The 20,832-nt window shown below is 39.4% G+C and overlaps 2 protein-coding genes across 2 annotated transcripts; one reads left to right on the top strand and one right to left on the bottom strand.

Annotated features, from left to right (window-relative positions):
- Positions 1–10,909: 10,909 nt before the first annotated feature.
- Positions 10,910–13,389, bottom strand: LOC149390689 (protein DETOXIFICATION 27-like). The gene is made up of 8 exons (XM_089618553.1): positions 13,070–13,389; positions 12,444–12,985; positions 12,281–12,367; positions 12,107–12,163; positions 11,718–11,956; positions 11,523–11,641; positions 11,332–11,418; positions 10,910–11,222 (listed from the first exon to the last, which is right to left on the bottom strand). Exons 1-8 carry the CDS (start codon positions 13,349–13,351, stop codon positions 11,169–11,171), a joined length of 1,467 nt encoding a protein of 488 aa, XP_089474679.1. The 5' UTR covers positions 13,352–13,389; the 3' UTR covers positions 10,910–11,168.
- Positions 13,390–16,933: 3,544 nt separating this feature from the next.
- On the top strand, positions 16,934–18,327 carry LOC149390688 (uncharacterized). Its single transcript, XM_089619834.1, has 4 exons — positions 16,934–17,233; positions 17,332–17,480; positions 18,047–18,120; positions 18,302–18,327. The coding sequence occupies exons 1-4, from the start codon at positions 17,018–17,020 to the stop codon at positions 18,325–18,327; spliced, it is 465 nt and encodes a 154-aa protein (XP_089475960.1). The 5' UTR covers positions 16,934–17,017.
- Positions 18,328–20,832: the final 2,505 nt, after the last annotated feature.

Raw genomic sequence — 20,832 nt, 5'->3', positions numbered from 1 at the left:
CTTCGACAGCTCGTTAGTTCGTCAGCTCGTCACTTCGGTAGCTCGTCAGTTCGCCCTTCCTCCTGACAAGCGTGCCTTCCTCCTGACAAGCGTACCTCAGAAGTCCTCACTCCTTGGAACTCATTTCACATGGGAAAATGTATTACATTTATTTGTCATCTATTTTCTATGTCTTATTTTCTGTGTAACATTTATTACTTTCTATTTCCTAGATAGTATTATTACATGTATTTATTACACTCTCTTGTATCCACCATATGTATAAATAGGTGATACAAATTCATATCAAATATAAGAAATATTCAAAGTTTCGGAACACTCTCTATCTTCTCCGATTCTCTCTTTCTTTATCCTTTCAACAGTAAAAAAAAAAAATGCTTGGAATCGTACACGGAAAAGATAATAAAAACTAACAACAGTTATAAGGCCACAAATTACTTTTGGGAATGATACTTTAACGGGAACATTAATATTAATTCATTCTGAGATACAACCCCATTTAACATAGTGGTCTAATCAAGTGGGATTGATTATGTTTTTTTAGGGGTAATTAGATCAATAAGTCAATAGCTCACCTTGCTTTTTAAAAATAATTCAATTTTTATTTTATTAAAAGAAAGTTTATCAAGGCGAAATTAATTTAATTAACTTCAGTTTAATAGATTATTTCCTTAATAACTCAAGTAGATGATTGACTAGTTACAACAAATACTTGCTTTTTTTTATATGTTGTCATCTCGGATACAATAATTTCTTTTATATTATTAATATCCAAACTAATCTGAATTGAATTATAAAGTAACGAAATTGAAAATAATTGGGGTCGGTTTAAAATGATTTTTTCGGATAATTTTTTTCAATACATAAATTTATAAAATATGCAAATGTTAAATAAAATTTTAGTGCTTATCGTAAGAAAATCTATATATTAAAATAAAATTATTCGTGTAAATGTATTCTCAATCAATAAAGATTATAAAACTAAAAAATCGCATATATTCGTGTAAATGTATTCTCAATAAAATTATTCGTGTAAATGTATTCTCAATCAATAAGGACAGCTACCATTTCCTGATTTTTATCGCATATAGAAGTAAATGGACCGGATTAACGATTGTATATTACTCCTACCTACGAGCAAATTATCGTTATTACTTGTTAAACTTCTTTAAAGTTGAAACATATATTGTTTACGTTGACCATCTATTATTTAAAAGCATATTCATATGACATGGCGCCTTTTACATTTAGAAGGAAAAAAATAAATTCTAATTATGCCGTATATATCCCTTGTAAAACAGGTTTATTTCATCATCAAATAATGATAGGTACTCCAGGATGTCATTTTTAAAGGGGAATTGACACAAATAATAACATTGCAATGTCTCTTACCAAATATAGCCCAAAATGAAAAATTTGACAAAAGTAGTACTTATGGTAGGTGAGAGAAATTAATTTTTCCCCAATTACCCTCAACCCTACCATCTCCTCATTTACGTTTTTTTCTTCTGAAAACCAAGTTTGGCCGATTATTTTTTCTTTTCTTCTCCCTCGTTTGGGTCTGAGCTGGAGAAGTTGACGAAGCTTGCTTGAGTTCTTCATCACTTGGGTCGCCGAAATCTTGCTCGTCGACGGTAAGTTTCCTACCCCCAACTCTATTCCCCAACTTCTCACGCTAAAAAAACTGAGACCCATTTTTTTTTTCCTTCTTCTTCCTCACGCCCATTTGAAACTCAACGTTTTTCTTCTTCTTCCTCGCCGGAATCTGCACACTTTGTCGCCATAATCTCTTCTTCTTCCTCTGAAACCCATAGTGGTTGTTCAATATTAAAGATCCAAGCTCATCTTCGTTCAAATCAAAGATCCAAAATTCTTCAAACAAATTTTGGTAAGTTCTTCCTATCTTTAACATACAAGAACATGTTTAATTGTTTTGATTCATGCTGAAATAGGTTCCATTGTGTTTGAGTGTGATTTGTTTGTCAAAATGGTGTTTTTTGTTGAATTCCCGATTTTTCCAGGGTGTCACGAAATGAATCAGTTCGTGACACTAGTGTCACGAAGTGGATCCAGTTCGTGACACATCCCGATTTTTCCAGGGTGTCACGATGTGAATCCAGTTCGTGACACTTCCGAATTTTTCCAGGGTGTCACGAACTGAATTCACTTCGTGACACTAGTGTCACGAACTGGAAATAAAAATTTTACCATGTTGTTGATGTTTTTTATTCTATTCTTTCAGAATTAAATAACAGTTGATACAATCACGATGGAGTCGAGTGATTGCAGTTCGTCAACACGTCGGAAGCCGCACGTTTCAGGATATATAGGAGGTGGTACCGAGCGTCGACGACCTCCTCATTCATGTTCGTGTGGTCTAAATGGAGTTGAACAAACTTCCTGGACTGCTGATAACCCTGGAAGACGATTCTATGGATGCCCCGAGTATAAGGTTTGAATATGTTTCTCGCTATCCTAGAAATCGTATAGAAATCTTATAAATAAGGAGAATCGTGTTTGTAAATAAATATTCTTTGGTTTATGGTTGTGACAGATAAAGAAATTCAATGGATGCGGGCTTTTAGAATGGATTGACCCACCTATGTGCCCAAGATCGATTCATCATTCCAGGGTTGCTAAGGAAGATAAATTCATTGGAAAACCATATACCATCTTTTGTCGATGAAGACTTTAAACACGAAGAACCAACTGAAGCCAATGAATTTGAACAACTGATTATATCTGAATTATTGAAGATTAAAATGCTTGTTGTTGTTGTTTTATTCATAGGTATTGTGTTATTGTTCAAATGAGTCGAAGATGTATTGAATGGTTTAAAAAATGAAATTACATTTTATTTGGTTTGACTTTTGTTGGACTCGCCTGTGTAATGTGATATTGGAATTGTGATATTTCACCTCATGTGTTACGAAGTGATCTCAGTCCATGATATTGAGTTTATTGTTAAGAATGGTTTATAAAACACAACTGTCACGAAATGAGGTCACTTTGTGACACATAAATTAATTTCGAAACAATACATAAAATTCTAAACTAAGAAATTGACGTCAAGACAATACATAAACTTCTAAACACACATATATACAGTTATAAACACATACGTTCAATCATAAACACATAATTTTATGTAGCCTCAACATTGACATTTCCACGCGTATGTAGTTTTAGCGCTCTGTGTCGGTATAATTCGGTGGTCATCTTCTGTCGATACATGAGCATGTCATCTGGTTTCAAATCAGACAATGGAAGGTCGTGCGCCAAAAACTCGGCAGTCTTGATCATAAACATGCCACAATAATTTCTTAAGGAACAAAAAACGCATGCTTTAATTAAAATGTGTCATTAAGAATGTAAAATTGATAATTAAAATATTTACCCATGAGCAAAATAACAAAGTAAGCCGGCTGACGAATGAATACACTCTGTGACAAATGTGTCACGAATTGATTCACTCCGTGACACATCTGTCACGGAGTGAATCACTTCGTGACACATTTGTCACGAAGTGTATTCACTCTGTGACACATCTGTCACAGACAATGGTTGAGTTCGTGACCGATGTGTCACGAACTCGCTCACTCCGTGACAGATGTGTCACGAAGTCACCCACTTCGTGACAAAAGTGTCACGAAATGGGTCAGTCCGTGACGCATATGTCACGAAGTCAGCGAGCTCGTGACACATCGGTCACGAACTCAACCAGTTCGTTACCAATATGTCACGAACCAGGATCCAAATGGGTTTGTAGACTAAGTGACGATAAAACCTACCGAGATTCAATCAAACACACACAAACATGCAACAAACACAAAAACCCTACCGAGATTCAATCAAACACACACAAACATGCAAACAAACACAAAAACCTACCGAAATTCAATCAAACACACACAAACATGCAAGAATAATTCATGCAATAACACACAAATACACACAAAATAATAGAAAATTACTATCGAATTCATCATAAATTATTTCGAGAAAAACACATAACATCGCTGTGATAGACCCGTTTTAAAGATTCCAAACAACATGGCACGCAGATAAATCACATTCTTTAGCAAAATGCACCGAGTCGATATAATATCTGAAAAATTGCAATAAATCGGGTACCTGGAATCCAAGCCCACAGACAAGGCGTGGCTTTTCGTCGTTTAGGACATCCTGAGAACATTATTCTCAGTGTTTATCAAACAAAATTAGACACCGAACCTTAAAAGAAATCTTACAGTTACGGAATCAAGACGAGCAGGACGATCCTTCATGCTCTCTCCAAGTCCAAAACCTCCAATCCAATATCCTACAAAAAATTCATTTAAGTATATAAACGTAATAACAACATACAAGAATCAACATCGTTAGAGATTATGAAAGCAACGTATATCGCGAAATTATTCAAAAAAATCATACCAGAGACACTTCTATGTTTAACCTCGCGAGCACACCTCTCGCGTTCTTCAACATCGGAGCCTCCGACTACGGACCCGAAAACTCCTCCATCTCCCTAAACTTTTCACAAAGATCATTATGTGTCCCATCAAACAATATTAGTGATGAAAAGAAACTGAATTGATTTATTTCTACCGAGTTTAAATCGATGCATTGATCGAGCCACGTGAGAGTGCGATCAACGGAGGTCTTATTCCTCTTCTCAGAGACCCAGGAGGGGACTTCATCTGCCAAAGAGGCCCATATGTTAGGCCTCATTGAATTAATCATCTCTACATACTCTACAAGCTTTACTCAATCAAACCATCACAATCGAATAGATAAAAATAATAAGCTTGATCAGGGATTTACCAAAAGCCGACCGCAACGAGTTTCGAAAGAACTCCGATTTTGTTGTTGGCACCGTGCTCAGGAATGCTGTGCAGAGAGTCTCTCGCCACGGCAGCGAAGCCATACTTAGGCAAACCCACGACCTTGCTAAGCCCTCCGAGGCTCGCCATCTTCTTCGCCGACAGGCCCTCGAAGCTGCACCGAGAAACAGAGAAATATTTCTCAGGGGCGTTTCGACAAACAGTTGGTGTACGGGGATGGGAAAAGGGACTTACAAGTGAACATGGCTGACTTGGAGGAGATGGGAATCCTTCTTCTCCTTCACCGATTTATTGCGAAAACTTCAAGATTCCAACAAAGAGATCGGCCGAGTTATTTGAACGAGAAAGAAAGAGAACGTGCGAGAGAGAATGGGCGATAGGTGGTCGCGGCTGATTTTTTTTAGTGAGAAACAAAGAGGTGCGAACTAGAAGAGAACGTGCGAGAGAGAGTCTGAGATCGAGTGAGAATAGAGGGATAGGTCGTGCGCGATTTTTTTGAGCGAGAAACAATGGGGGATCGTGAGAGAGAGAGAGGATGAGAGGTTTTTTTTTTTTTTTTGGAAAAAGATGGAGAATAACCAGGAAGATGAGTTTGCATACGTTTAAAAGAATTATGAGGGTATAATAGTCTTTACATAATGGTCTAGGTACTACATGTGTCAATTTTTTGGTTTTGGGCTAAATTTGGTAAGTGACATTGAGATAGTGGCTGTGTTTGGCATAGCTTTGCTTTTTTAAAAAGTGATTTTAAAATAGCTGTACGAAAAAACTGTTATTTTAAAAAACAGATGAGTGTTTGGTAAACTATTGTCAAATAGTTGTAGCTGTTAACAAAAGCTGATTTAGTGTTTGGTAAAATATATATTAATATTTATAAGTGATAATTATTTATATAAAATGTAATCAATAATAATAATAAGATATATTTTGTTATATAAAAAATATATCAAAATGGGTGTCTATAGAATGTAAAAAATAAATTATAAATTTTGGTGACGTCAAAAAAATTATTTGATAAAAGCATATAAAGATAATTAGAATTAAAAGTTAGTGTAAGAGAAAAAAAAAAGTTAAGAGAGAGAAATTACAAACCAAAAACTAAAGCTACGTATAAAAGCTAGAAATTGTAGATTTTGGTTTTTTCGTTAAAATATTCAAAAACACCTTTTAGTTTTTAGAAAAATCAATTTTACCAAACAGTTAAATATGATTTATAACTTTTAGAAAAAACTAAAATCAAGCTTAATAAGCTGAACCAAACATAGCCAGTATTATTATTGTCAATTCCCCTTTAATAAAACGCGTAGCTTAAATTCCACCACGCCCACGAGTTGAATTGTTCTCCCATTTGCAAAATCCTCCCAATTTCGACGCATCCATTGAACCTGAACAAGACAACATATAATAAAAAATGAAAATGAAAATGAAAATAGAAAAGACATCAACTGGTATTAATGTAATAATTAACTAAGAAAGTTTCCTAAATAATATAAGCGAAAACCGTGTATCACTATATATATATAAATATACGGTTCAGAAACTCAAAGCCCATAACGCCGACAATTCATTATTAAAAAAAACATGGGATTTAGTCGACGGAGGAAACAAAAAAGCATAATAATCGGAATCCTCAAAGACAAAGCCTCCCTCGCGAAAGCTGGGGCTCTCTTCTCGCCGGCGCGCTCGGCAGTGATACGCGCGACCCCGCACGGCGTCTCGTCTCCCCCGCCGGAGCACCGAGTTGCCGCCGTCCTGGAGCGCGGCGGCGAGTGCGCCGACGCCCTCGCGGCCCGGCTCCGGGGCACCGGAAGCTCCGCCGTGGCTCTCAAGTGCCTCGTGGTGGCCCACTCAGCCCTCTCCCATGGTTCTGGTTCGGCCTCGCTCCGCCGCCAACTCATATCCTCCGCCGCCGATTGCCTCAACTTCCACCGCCTCTCCGCCTTCCATGACCGCTCCGGGCTCTCTGCCTGGGTCCGGTGGTACGCGAGTGTGGTCGAGCTCAGCCTCGCGGTCTCGCGGTCTGTATGGCATCACGGCGAGGTCTCTTTTTCGTCGGAGCTCTTATCAGAGCTCGATGTGCTCGTTGACTATGCCGAGAGAGCAAGCGAAGCCCCGGTGGAGTCTTTGCCGGAGTCCCTTGTAGAGGTTCGGAGGAATGGGTTGTTGTACGAGGTTTTGAGGCTCGTCGGCGAGGAATATAAGCTTGTTCAGCGAGTGATCTTGGATCGAGGCAAGGAGTTGGGAAGTAAGTGGATGAGTTGCGACGAGTCGACTCGGTTTCTCGGTATTTTTAAGAGATTGGAGGACTGCAAGGAGAGACTGGTTTTGGTATTTCGTGGAAAGAGATGGGACGATGACTTTTGGGGCTCGATTGGTGGTATGAAGGTCAAGGCCGTTGAAATGATTGAGAAGAAAACCTTGTTACTTGGTTATGATAAGAATGTTAATTATCAGGGAAACTGGATTACTTTTTTTAATAACCCGTTTGTTGAGCCGGGACAATTGGTACTTAGTACTGTTTGATAATGTACAGGTGATGAGTAGTAGGGTAATTAAGGTTTTAACTATCGATGATAAATTGTTATTAAGCTGGTTTTTATCACCACACAGCATGGAGTGTTTTTGTTTGAGAAATTTTATAAAGTGGGCTTAATCATTAGTTTATAAAAAATTGGACAAAAAAACTCTTTGACCAAATAATCATTAGTTTTGATGAAGCTTTTTGACGGATTTGACGTGGATTTGACGTTCTCATGTAAATTTGACCTCGTCTCCCGTAAAATTCCGAAAAAGTATGAATTTCTTGTTTGTTTTGTGTTTCATTGCTTATAAATGATTTGAAATTATTTTGATTGAATTCGGTAAAGTTAGGTTTTGAATTTGGAGGAAATACGATAATGTACTATGTGATTCATACAATGTACGATGGTATACGACTGAGTACGATGACATTCAAAGACTGAGATTTTCAATTTTAATTTTTTGAATTACAATGGTGTAGGATGGTATACAACGAAATACAAATGATAAAAATGCTAAAAGGATACTTTTGTCCATTTATTGGTAAAAAAAATTAGTTTTAAATATTTTGAAAGTAAGAGATCTAATTTTAATATTTGGCCTATTTGAGGTCCATTTTATGAAATATCTCTTTTGTTATTATTACAATTTACAACTATTCGTTATGGAACACAAAAGGATTGAATATTATTTGCAATTGCTAATGAGATACGCGGTACTCTATAGTGATCTTCTCATTTTCCTTCATATCCGTTTTGCCCCTTTATAAAAGTAACATATAGACTTTATGAGTTGAACTAAGACTAATATCATTAATATTCCATAGTAAAAAAAATCATGATACACTTTTCTTTGGTGAAAATATTCACTTTATGGCTGGAAACTAAATCATCCGACTGGTTACATTCTTTTGAAAAAAAACTCCATACATATTTGATCACGAATTTTGTCATAAACGTTCCAAAGGAGGTATATGAAAAGAGAGTAGAATGAAAGAATATAAGTCGGCTAAAATCTCTGGGAAGCAGGGAAGCGCTTAGGTTCCAACTAATCCTTTTATATGTAATTCGGTTTTGAATGTTTCGTTCATCGTACTGAAGAAGTTGTTCTAGGCTGAGAATGATCACATTTAATTCCAAAAAAATAATTTGCCTTGATCTTGATTAAAGCTAATTTGCTAAAGAATCTTGAGTAATATGCCTTCCATAATCCTTCTTGTTTGATTAAAGCTAATGTGCTAATGAATCTTGATCAAGTCAATTTGCCTTGCAAGCAAACACGCATGAATTTAACTTAATAAAACTAGTACATATTCTTATCAAACAAAAACCAACCGCCCCTGCGATTAAAATAGCATTTTATAAAAGTCAAGCAAAGACAACAAATGTATAAAATGTTAAAGCTCCATACGATTCGTGCGCTTGAAAATGATACTTCACCTTGTTATTCAAACGAGTCTTTTAGACAATACAACAAACTAATTCTCTTTTGAAAACGAAATATTGAAGTATCCAGGATTTTAGTTGTGATTATTGTCATAGTCAAATTCAAACGAGAACGATCCATTTCCGAAATTTTGCTAATTTTTTAGGAAAATTGCCAAAAGTATGACTAAATTAAGGCAAATTTCTATTTTCCTATTTTTTTCAAAAATTTACCAAACTAGGACCGGTCAAACAAAAGTCAAATGAGAGATACACAAAAATCTTACCTATTATATCATCATACTAATTACCAACCTACAATCTTTCCCAATAAAATCTCTTATTTTTTCTTTCTTTCTATTTTTCCGCTCATCCCATCGAAAAAACGATTTTTTTTTTTATTAGTCCTAGTTTGGTAAATTTTTAAAAAAAATAGGAAAATGGAAATGTCCCTTAATTTAGTCCTAGTTAAGGAAATGTCCCTTTTTTAGGAAATGTCCCTTTTTTTATTACAAAAAAAAAAAAAAAAGTAAAAAAACTACCGAAAGTCTAAGAATTGTAAGATAGCCAACTTTTTGTAAATTTTTTTGTAAATAGCCATCTCAACTTATTTACGGCACTCAAAAAGACAAAAATACCCAAAAACATTCTCACCTACTTTAGGTTTTTGTTTTTTATTTTTTAGGGTCGTAAATAAGTTGAGATGACTATTTACATAAAATTTACAAAAGAGTGGCTATTGTACAAAACACTATAAATCAAATAGCTATATAGCTAAAAAAAACCGTTCGTATTATTATTATTATTCGCTTTGTTATTTTTGTCACATTCCTTGTCTTAATTTGTAATTTTGACCTAAACTCGGTTTGTAACCAGTTTCCAAAGAACAAGTAACTAAGGGGCTGTTTGGTAACGTTTTTATTTTTTGTTTTTAAAAATAAAAAAGTGACCGTTAGGCAAAAAAACGTGTTTGATAAAGTCATTTTTGTTTTTTGTTTTAAAAAATAAGGGGGAGAATAAAACAAAAACTGGAGAATAAAAAAAACTTGTTTTCAAAATTTTTAAAAACAAAAACTCTCGATCGTCTCTTTATTTTCTTAAACGAAAACAAAAATAAACCTTGGTCGCCGATCCGCAGAACTTCACCGCCACGTGGACCGGTCCTTCGGTCTGTTCCTACACCGGAGTCTTCTGCGCTCCATCGCCGTGGAACCCTAAACTCCGAGTGGTCGCCGGAATCGATCTGAACCACGGCGACATCGCCGGCTACCTCCCGTCGGAGCTCGGCCTCCTCACCGACCTCTCTCTCTTCCATGTCAACTCGAACCGCTTCTGCGGCGTCGTTCCGAAGTCTTTCCGGCGACTGAAGCTCCTCCACGAGCTGGATCTCTCGAACAACCGATTCGCCGGCGGATTTCCGTCGCCGGTGCTGTTCCTCCCTCGTCTGAAGTTCCTCGACCTCTGATTCAACGAGTTCGAAGGTCCGGTGCCTCCGAAGCTCTTCGACCGCCCGATGGACGCGATCTTCCTGAACGACAACCGGTTCCGCCTCGGAATTCCGGCGAATCTCAGAAACTCGCCGGTCTCCGTGCTCGTCCTGGCGAACAACGATCTCGGCGGCTGTCTTTCCCGGAGCATCGGAAAAATGATTACCAAACATGTTTTTATTTTTTATTTTTAAAAATAAAAAACAAAAACATGACTACCAAACATGTTTTTATTCTTTAAGAATTAGAAAACAAAACAAAACATAATTTGTATTTTTAAAAACAAAATACAAAAATGTTACCAAACAGGCCCAAAAGAAACCCTGCCTAGCATCACAATGTGAGGAAACTTCAGTGACATGTGCGCGTAGGTGTTGCTTTGATGGCCCGAATGTGAGTGTGTGGGATGTAGGTGCGGAACCAAGATAGTCATGGAATTTGCTGAGTCTTATTAGTACTCAGTACCTAAGAACAAACACTCGAGCACAAGGCTCGGGGTCGCAATAACATGGTGCGTTAAGGAATCGGTCCTCGGGTTCTTCCTCCTTGTTTAGGCATCAATGTCGCCAAATACCCGAGTAAATAAGGCAAGCGTGTAGCGAATTACTCGTGGGAGCGTAAATGAGAGTCTATGGGATGGTGTGTAAATGATTCAGCTTTTCATGTGTGGATAGTTCTGTGAGTCGAATTATGGGTACAACCAAGGAAGGAAATATCCACATCCAAGTCCCTTCTTTACGCAGAACAATGCCACATAAATTTCTAAATCAGAAACTCTGTTATTCATCAACAGAAGAGATGTAGAAGATTGAATGACGAATAACTCAACTATCAACTGCATTGAGAGGGAAAAAAAACTGTTTGTGGTATTGACTGGTAATATATAGCGCATATCATCACCGGATGTGAATCGGCCCCTGATTGGTTAAACTCATTTGAACCTTTTCCACCTGCAAAATGAATCGAACACCGAAAAAGATTGTGGGCATTTCTAACATCAGAAACAATATAAATTGGGTACAGTAAGAGTACTCATTCAGACATTTATACTGTTCTTACCGCTTTTTCCCATTTGTATCTCACAGTTATGAATGTTAAAGCCAAAGTTTGAATTATTGTTCCACTAATCATACCTGCCCATATTCCCTGCCAACATGTTATCACATGTCAAATACACCAATGAACTGGACTCGGCCAAACTTTAACATACTTACTGAAGATGACTAGAAATTGTTGGGTACAATACTTACCTTGATACCAAAAGAAAGAAATGAGCCAAAGAAGAGCCCGAGAGGCAATCCGACAACATAGTAACTTCCCATGTTCACAAAAGCCGCGGTCGCTTGCCAACCCGACCCCACGGCGACACCTGAAATGAATGCTTGTTAGAGCGCGAATAAAATGAATTCTTATATGCTCGTGGAAAATGCTAGTTCATCTTAAACCTGCGAGAACTGGCGCGACGGAATTCATGAGAATGGTCAACGACAACATGACTGAGAAATCATTGACCATCTTGACGACAGGAAGGCTGGATGTGAAGATGAGGGAGAGCTTTTCGTGGAAGAGTATGATTATCGAGGCGAACAGTAGCCCCGCGAATAAAGAGGTGAGAATCGAAACTGTGGTCGCAAATTTGGCAGCTTTAGCTTTGCCTGCGCCGAGCTCGTTTGCCACACGTACCCTACACCATCATCGACGAGACTACGATCGCGTTAGTGGTTGAACACGCTTCGCGCTTCGTTGTGTCACCATTGAATTCACAATTCTTAAGACAATAAATATCATGATATGTTCTTGCAGGTGATATTAATAACTGATGTGACATACATACCCAGTTGAGCCCAAAAATCCTAGAGGAATCATTGATTCCCAACCGTAGATTGAAATGCTACACACACACACACACACACAAGAACAGACGAGAAAAATTAATGATTGAATTGGTGGGAAAGACGATAATTAAAAGAAAGATAAAAATAAAACGAGTTTGAAAGTTGAAACTAACCAGATTGAAAGAGCATCAACTGCAACATGGGGATTTTGGAAGAACCCAGACACAATGATCAACATTCTGTAATAGAAGTTCTCCAACCTAACATAACACATACTTGTCCATAAAGCTAACTAAAATTTAAAACATCCGTACTCATATATCCAAGAAGACATACGAGAGCATGACCCCAGAAGCCAGAGAGAGCTTGAAGAAGTCCCAGAGATCAGAGAAAGCCTCGGTCGAAAAACCGGTCCAAGTGTCGGGGCACCCGCCAAGTGCCACGTAGGCGAACATCCCGAGAGCCGAAAGCCACCAGGCGAAATCAATGGTGAGGGCTGCTCCGACGATCCCGACGCGGAGGCGGTACACGAAGAGCCAGCTCACGATGACGTGGACGAGCAAAACCAGCCCGGAGATCACGGCCACGGCACCGGCCTTGACCTGGCTCTGCAGGAATCGCTGGAGCGAGAACTGGAATGGGAGACTGAGGTGGAACGGGACCAGCCACAGCGCCGCCGTGCCGGTCCGCGCCGCCACCTCGGCGCTCTGCCCGGCCAGCCTCGCTATCGGCGCCGCGAAAGCGAACATCGGAAGCAGCAACACCGCGCAGAAGGTGAGCACCACGCACGAGCGCTGCGCGTGGACCCCCATCAGGGCGTACCGCTTCGCCCCGTAGGCTTGCCCGCACAGAGTCTCGAGCGCGCTGGCCATTCCTAGCTACGAATCGCCCATCGTTTGACTTTTAAGAAGAAGAAAAGAAAGGGAAAGGAATGAGAGGGGGAGAGTTATGTGGGTGGGTACCAGGAATCCGAAGGTGACGCCGATGAGGACGGTGGTGACGATGGAGATGGCGGCGAGGTCGGTGTCGCTGAGGTGGCCGGCGAAGGACTGGGTGATGGTGGTCACCGAGAACATGGCCAGGCGGCTGAATATCGACGGCCCGGCTATCCGCCATAGCTTCTTCGACTCTGCCCACGTCCGTCCGATCAGATCGCTGTGCTTCGCTGGGTCCACGACGGTGTGGAGTAGAGAGACTGACAAAGGGTCGTTTCTTTGGTCTCCTAATTCTTGTTGGACTCTCATTTTGCTGGATTAGTTAGTAAACTAATTGGTGGGACGGAGTGAGTGAAGTGAGTTAATTCCAGTTAATTAAGCCGAAATTAATTCGGTAAACAATTAACCTTTGACCTAAATTAACGGTTTATGAGAGGTTATAATTGTAATGAGAAATTTCATTAAGTGGGCTTAAAAACCCATTAAATATCTCATTTAGACCCTAATATTGAAAAATATCCCAAAATGGACTTTTGTACCATAATCGGACAAAAATGCCCTTATAACCTATTTGAATCTCAACTCAGTCTCATTCCCCCCGAAAACAACTCATCTCTCTCTCGCTCACTAAAAAAAACTCTACGATTGTGTACGAGTCGGTACGACGGCAGACGATCTTGTACGAGTCGGTACGATAGATAACGATGGCGTACGATGGAAATTCTTCGAGATCCGGCGGCGGTGATGCTCAGAAATCCCGACATCTCAAAACGTCGAAAAAGGTGAGTTTTTCAACTAATTTCTTGTTAAATCTCATAAAAAATAGTCAGAATAGGTATTAGGACTTAGGATTTATCTGATTTGTGGTTATTTGAGCTGTTTTTGATCGGATTTAGAAAGTTAGAGTTAAAAATTGGGGGCAGTGTACGATGATATTCATGCATCGTATGATGTCGTACGATGCTGTACGATGTCGTACGATGAAATGCATAGGTCTGTACGATGCGATACGATGGTGTACGATGGGTTTATGTTTTTTTAAAAAAAAGTGTCGTACGATGCTGTACGATTCTGTACGATGGTTTTTAAAAAAAATTAATTATTTTGTTTTACGATTCTGTACGATGATATACGATGCTATACGATGGTTTTTTAAAAAAATAAATTTTTGTCTTACGATGCTATACGATGCTATACGATGATGTTTTTAAAAAATTTAATTTCTTGTTTTACGATGATATACGATACTGTACGATGCTGTACGATGTTTTTAATTTCTGACCTAATTTTGTTGTTTTTTTAGGACAATTTGAACTACATGTACAACGTCTCATTCCCGGGGCGTATCACGTACGGTGGGACGGGGATCTTGAAGCTTGTACGGAGTAGATTCGATGAGCTCGGGATAAAAGAACGAATCCTCGGGACTCCGTTCGATTAATTTTTTACGGAGAGCGAGCTTGGTTTCTCACCGGTGCTCGTACATACTCTCCTTCAGAAGAAGATCGAGGCGATGGTACGCGGCGAGATACATTTTGGTATCGGAGGCAAACGGGTACGATTTGGACGCCTCGAGTACGCACTCGTCTCGGGGATGACTTATGAAGACGGTCCGACCAAAGCCGAACAAGACGAGCGAAAGAACGATGGATTGATCACGGATCACTTGAACGGCGTTGCCGGAAGCAAGTTGAGCGCGTTGATCAACGCGTTCACCATATGTCGAAGCCCTGACGCTGTGTTCAAGCTCGGGCTGCTCGTATTCGTCTACGGGTATCTTCTGGGGCAGCCGGCCAACAAAGCCATCGAAGAAAGGTGGCAGAAATTTCTATACATCGTTCAAGACCTCCCCTTCTTCTTCAAGATGCCTTGGGGAAATTTGAGTTGGGCAGAGACGTATTCCAGCTTGTCGGTGAACCTACGGCGTTATCACGAAACGCTGCAAAAGAAGTTGAAGGACAAGCCAGATGTGGCACAGAAAGAGGCCAAGTACACATTGACGGGTAATCTCCATACCCTTCATTACTGGGCGTACGAGGCTATCCCAGAGATCGGGATGAGGTTCGGGTCGAACCAGGGGATTCGTGTGCCCCGGATGCACTCGTGATCTAGTAATGTGCTCATAATGGGCAAAGACATCGAGGCAGTCTTGAATAAAAAAACGGTAACTTTTTATTATTTATCGTTTATTAATGTATTTTACATTATTTTGGAATATTGGTAACGTTTATTAATGTATTGTAGGTGGGTGTTCTTCAAATGCTGAGACCAAGGGCACCAGAGAAAGAAATGTTCACTCTCCTCGAGACACAGACGAGCAAATGTCTGTATCCCATAGACGTCGAGGGCGAAGATGCGACAGAGCCGCGAGACATCGAAGAAGAAATAGATCGAGTCGCGACTGTTGCAGAAGATGCCATCGTCGGAGACTCCGACGACGAACACGTGTCAGACACTCCACGTGTTCGTCTTGCTAGTCCGACCACTCCCGCAATGGGATCGAGGCCTACAGCGACCTCTCGCGCCGACATTCCCGAGGCCTTTGTCATAACACGGGAAAATGTGGGGAGAAATGCGAGCTTCCCAAGAACAACTGCGAGCATCTCAAGAACAACTGCTAGCATCCCAAAAACGAATGATTCAGTCACAAGGGATAGTCTTACGTTCTCTTGCCACGACCGGCCGTAGAGTTGAGCGCATGAGTGTTAGACAGGTTAGAGTTTAAATTTAATTTAACGTTTTAAAGTTGAGTTTAAATTTAATTTAACGTTTTAGAGTTAAGTTTAAATATAATTTAACGTTTTAAAGTAGAGTTTAAATTTAATTTAACGTTTTAAAGTTGAGTTTAAATTTAATTTAACGTTTTAGAGTTACGTTTAAATATAATTTAACGTTTTAGAGTTAAGTTTAAATATAATTTAACGTTTTAGAGTTAAGTTTAAAATTTAGAGTTGAGTTTAAATTTTAGAGTTGAGTTTAAATTTTTTTGACAAGTTTAAATTTTGTGACATATTTTATTACTTTGACTTTCAGCTTTCTATGTGGAGGAGGCTGAACATTTTGTTCGAGGACGCAACGGGCTTGCCTGGGGGTGAAATTCCCACGACCCAAGATGATGGTCGTAAACGCCGGACCCCTCCTCCTCCTCCTCCTCCTCCTCCTCCTCCGGCGGCTAGTCAAAAGCCGGCGTCTCCATCGCATGAGGCAGAGCCGTCTTCTACGCATCGCGAGTCATCGAAGAAGTCAGAGCCGTCTTCTACGCATCGCGAGTCATCGAAGAAGTCGAAGAAGCCATCTTCAACGCATCGCGAGTCGACGAAGCGATCGGAGATCAGGCCGGTGACTTCTCCCAGGTTGTCGACGTCTTCGTCGAGTCCTCGTAGAGAAGACATTTCGGATAAGCTACGCCCGCTCACAACTCCTCTAAGGAAAAGACAGAAGGCACAGCTTACTCCGGCACGTCCAGATCGGCAAGTGCGACAGAAGACGTCGCGTTGGTCCGAATTCACTGATCCGACGAGGCCCAAGTATTTGGAAAAGCCGATCCCCAAGTTCAAGCCGTTGAAGGACGCGAAGCAAAAAGAGTTTGATAATTTCGTTAAGTGGTTGCGGATAAAAAAGTGGGACGGCAAATTCATGGAGTCTGTTCGACTGAAGACGTGCGACGCAGACACGATTTTCTTCGACACGATATTGACAGAAACCAAATGGCTACATGATTCGGTACGTTATTATATAATTTCACTTTTTCCAATCAATTTAAAATAACGCTATATGTTTGTAATGTCTCAGCATATTGATGCTATGATTCACATGGTTCGGGCTCGCCAACGAGCTCTCGACGGTTATCGGCAAGACGTCCGAATCATGGATTGTCGGTGAGTCCAGCACGTGTACGGCCGATTCAGAACGGAAGAAGCGAACATCAACAAGGCCATCGAACTGGGAGCAGAGCCCGAACCCGTGGACTGGGACATGAGGGCAACTATTAGCCCGATGACTGGGTATAGGGACGCCGATATTTTGCCTTGGGATGGTGCTCGAGAGATCCTGTTCGTCGTGAACTTCCAGAACCTTCATTGGTTCACATTTCGGATCGACATCGAGGCCTGGACCATTACCGTCTTCGACTGCCAAAAGGATCTCATGCAGTCGTCGAGACATCAAAAGGACTTCACTGAGCTGATGGAGGTACGTAAAATGTTATGTTATTCACAATTATTACCTTAGAGCAACAATTAATTAAATTATAAGGGTTACTTAACATTGTTAAAATGTTTATTATTCAGACTTGGAGTCGAGCATTTGCTAGGGTTGTGGCCATAGGTGGTTTCTTCAAGAACCATCCCCACTCTTACCGGGAAAGTGAACATGGTGAAATTAAGTTCACTGTGCCGACGTGGATCGTCGATGACAAGGTCCCACAATGTGCTTACAGGTAAACAATTATCTTTTTATTGACAAGTTATTTTACTAGTTATTTGAACTTTTTTTTGACAACTTTCTCTAAACAATCATGTTTTTATTGACAAGTTATTTTAGAAGTTTTTTTTTTTTTTTTACAAGTTTTAATTGACAAGTTATTTTACTAGTTATTTGAACTTTTTTTTGACAACTTTCTCTAAACAATCATGTTTTTATTGACAAGTTAGTTTAGAAGTTTTTTTTTTTTTTTTTACAAGTTTTAATTGACAAGTTATTTTACTAGTTATTTGAACTTTTTTTTGACAACTTTCTCTAAACAATCATGTTTTTATTGACAAGTTATTTTAGAAGTTTTTTTTTTTACAAGTTTTAATTGACAAGTTATTTTACTAGTTATTTGAACTTTTTTTTGACAACTTTCTCTAAACAATCATGTTTTTATTGACAAGTTATTTTAGAAGTTTTTTTTTTTTTTTTTTACAAGTTTTAATTGACAAGTTATTTTAGAAGTTTGTTCTTTTTTTCAAGTTATGTTTCAACTATTTGTGACAATTTCTTTTACTTATTCTTGTGTTGTAGCGGTGATTGCGGGATGTTCGCATTGAAGTATGTCAAGCACGTAGTACTGAACGAATCATTTGACACTCTTCAAAGTGAGAATATGAGAACGTTCAGGAAGAAATGGTGCGTGGACTTATTCTACAACCACCTTATCCCGTGATTTTGTATTTTTGGATGTTTATTTTTTATCTTTTTGGTTTTCTATGTAATAGTACCTTATAAACATATTATCGAGATGGTTTGTTGACTATTGTGTTTTTTATTGTACCTTAGAACTCGAGACATTTATAAAGAACTAAAGTTGCATCTTGACGCCACTGACAAGCTTGCTTTTCCATCATAGCTTCATGTAGGATTAGGATAGTGTGTAACTAACTTGTTCATTCTAGATTAGGATAGTTTGTTACAAATAATCAATATTCTAGTTTTTTTTTTAGATTCTAGCAAAAGTTTCCTTTTATTAAAAAAGAAAAATAGCTCACTAAGCTGAATTAAATTAAATTAACTAAAATAGTTAAATTCAGTTACTTCGAACTGGTGAGCTATTTTTTTAATAAAATGAAACTTTGCCAATTTTTAAAAGGATAGTGGTCTATTGAGCTACTAGCCTAATTGTCCCGTATAAAAAGGTCCATGAGACGGATGACACTCCATTAAACAAGATAAAAAGGTGACTCAAATAAACGTTAAAGTTTTAAACTTAAAAATAAAAATAACACACAAAGTCTAAAGTTTTAATCCCTCCAAGTGCATGTTTTTCTGTTATGTCCCCTACCACCACATTTCCCGCATTTTCGCTGCACGACAATCTTTTCGCCTTGAGATGGGTATCGATTAATTCTTCTTCTTCCTTGTTTACTTTTCTTCGGTCGACCGGCTTGCTTCTTTTCAACGGGTTCCGAAACTTTCATGCTTTTTATCTCATCCGGGACATCCCATTGATCTTCATTGCCAACCGGATATATGGCTTCCTTGTACATCTCAATCCACGTCTCCTTCAAATAAAAGTCACTGCATAACGAGTACACGTCCACGCTTCGATGTTGGGCTGTTGCGATAGAATGCTCGCACGGGATATTCAATTGTTGTGGTAGTCCGCAAGTGCACGTCTTCGCCATAAGGTCTACATCGAAATCACCTCTTACGTCTTTGACATGACATTCATATAGACCAAGTCCGTACGCATTGACGAACTGTGCCTTATTATTTAGCTGTGCGAGATCATTTTGCCACGTTGGTGTCAATTTTGTGTTCAACTTGTTCGCTATCTCTTCTCGTTCAAAAAACCAAGTTTGGAGTGTGAATCGAATAAACTCGAGCAACGTCGTAATGGGAAACGTCCTCGCATTCCTTGTTTTGTTGTTGAAGCTTTCTGCGTTGTTGCTCGTCATTAGGTCGTACCTATATAAAACATACTTGATTTATATAATCAACGACATAAAAAATTCAGTACAAAAGAAGTTCTAGACTCTTACCGTTTTCCAGGAAAGAAAGCTCTGGCCCACCGATCGACACCAACTTCTTCAAGATACTTTGCCATCTCGACATCCTTACGTCTCAACTGTCTAAAATTAGCTTCGAATGCTGTTTTACTGAAGGCGTAAGCCGCATCGTAAAGTTCAAAGCGACAATGGTCTGTCTTGAACTTGTGTTGGACATTCAGTTGTAAATGATGGTAACATGCTCCGTGAGGGATACCAGGAAACACAACCTCGACACCATGTATGATGCTAACGTGGCGATCGGATATGAACGCCAAATTAGGTACGTCTTCACCGATAGCTTCTCGCAATATTCTCAAAAACCAAATCCAAGAAGCATGACACTCGCTATCTACAACTCCGAATGCAAGTGGATATAATTGTGAATTCGCATCCATTGCAATTGCGCAAAGCAACTGTCCCCCGTATTTTGTCTTCAGAAATGCACCGTCCAATGCTATGACTGGCCGACATGCTTTGAAGCCTCTACGACACGCCCCAATGGAAAAGAAAGCATACTTGAATTTATCACCATCTCGCACAAAGTCTGTTAACGTCCCAGGATTCTTTTGCTTCAACATGTACAGCCAAGACGGTAACTTCTGGTACGATTGTTCCGGCGTACCCCGCACGTACCCAATAGCTTTCTCCCTGGATCTCCAAGCTTTCAAATACGATACGTTCACACCCCATCTTGTCTTCACTTCTTCCCTGACGTTATGCGCCGAATACTCCGCCATAGAGTTAATTGAGTACTTGTCTTTAAATACGTGACCGATGACCCATGGTGCCGCTCCTCGATGGCCCTCTGTTCGAACAACACGCCCACATGAGTGTTTACCCTCGTACGACGTAATCTCCCACATCTCAGACCACTGCACGACACCCCTCAACCTCCATGTGCATCTCTCGTTTTTGCATAGAACATACCATCTCTTTTTCGAAGAAGATTTCACTCTAAATTCGAAATTATGTTTCAACGCGTACAAGTGGATATGTTTCTTCAGTTCATGCTTGTTTTCAAATTGCTGCCCAATATATATTTCTTCTGAGCTACCTGTTACTTTCAAAGGTTAGTTAAACAATATGTGGTTTCATATTATACTTGAATCTCATTTGAATCCACTTAAATTACCTGTAGAAGAATGACTTGGATAATGACTCGGGTTTTCCTTCACAACATCATCGGCGCTGAACTCAGGTGCTTTCCATGAATAAGGAACGATAGGTGATCCGATCATCGGAGGCTCACGCTGACATTGACCCGATGGTTCACAATGACCCGTTGGTACCGTAAACGTTTCCACAAATTCTTCATATTCT

This window comes from Urtica dioica, chromosome 7 (genome assembly GCF_054948205.1).
Source record: "Urtica dioica subsp. dioica isolate 48M chromosome 7, U.dioica_male_clone48M_v1_H2, whole genome shotgun sequence".
Classification (NCBI taxonomy): Eukaryota; Viridiplantae; Streptophyta; class Magnoliopsida; order Rosales; family Urticaceae; genus Urtica; species Urtica dioica.
Note: the sequence above shows the minus strand (reverse complement) of the source record. Positions and strands in the feature narration are given on the sequence as shown.

Excerpts from the sequence above, each read along its gene's own strand:
- LOC149390688 (XM_089619834.1), top strand. The coding sequence starts at position 17,018 with ATGAGGGCAACTATTAGCCCGATGACTGGGTATAGGGACGCCGATATT. Across the intron at positions 17,234-17,331 it reads ACTTCACTGAGCTGATGGAG|ACTTGGAGTCGAGCATTTGC; the intron begins GTACGTAAAATG and ends TTTATTATTCAG. Across the intron at positions 17,481-18,046 it reads GTCCCACAATGTGCTTACAG|CGGTGATTGCGGGATGTTCG; the intron begins GTAAACAATTAT and ends CTTGTGTTGTAG.
- LOC149390689 (XM_089618553.1), bottom strand. The coding sequence starts at position 13,351 with ATGAGAGTCCAACAAGAATTAGGAGACCAAAGAAACGACCCTTTGTCA. Across the intron at positions 11,957-12,106 it reads GGATTTTTGGGCTCAACTGG|GGTACGTGTGGCAAACGAGC; the intron begins GTATGTATGTCA and ends ATGATGGTGTAG. Across the intron at positions 11,642-11,717 it reads CGTCGCGCCAGTTCTCGCAG|GTGTCGCCGTGGGGTCGGGT; the intron begins GTTTAAGATGAA and ends CATTCATTTCAG.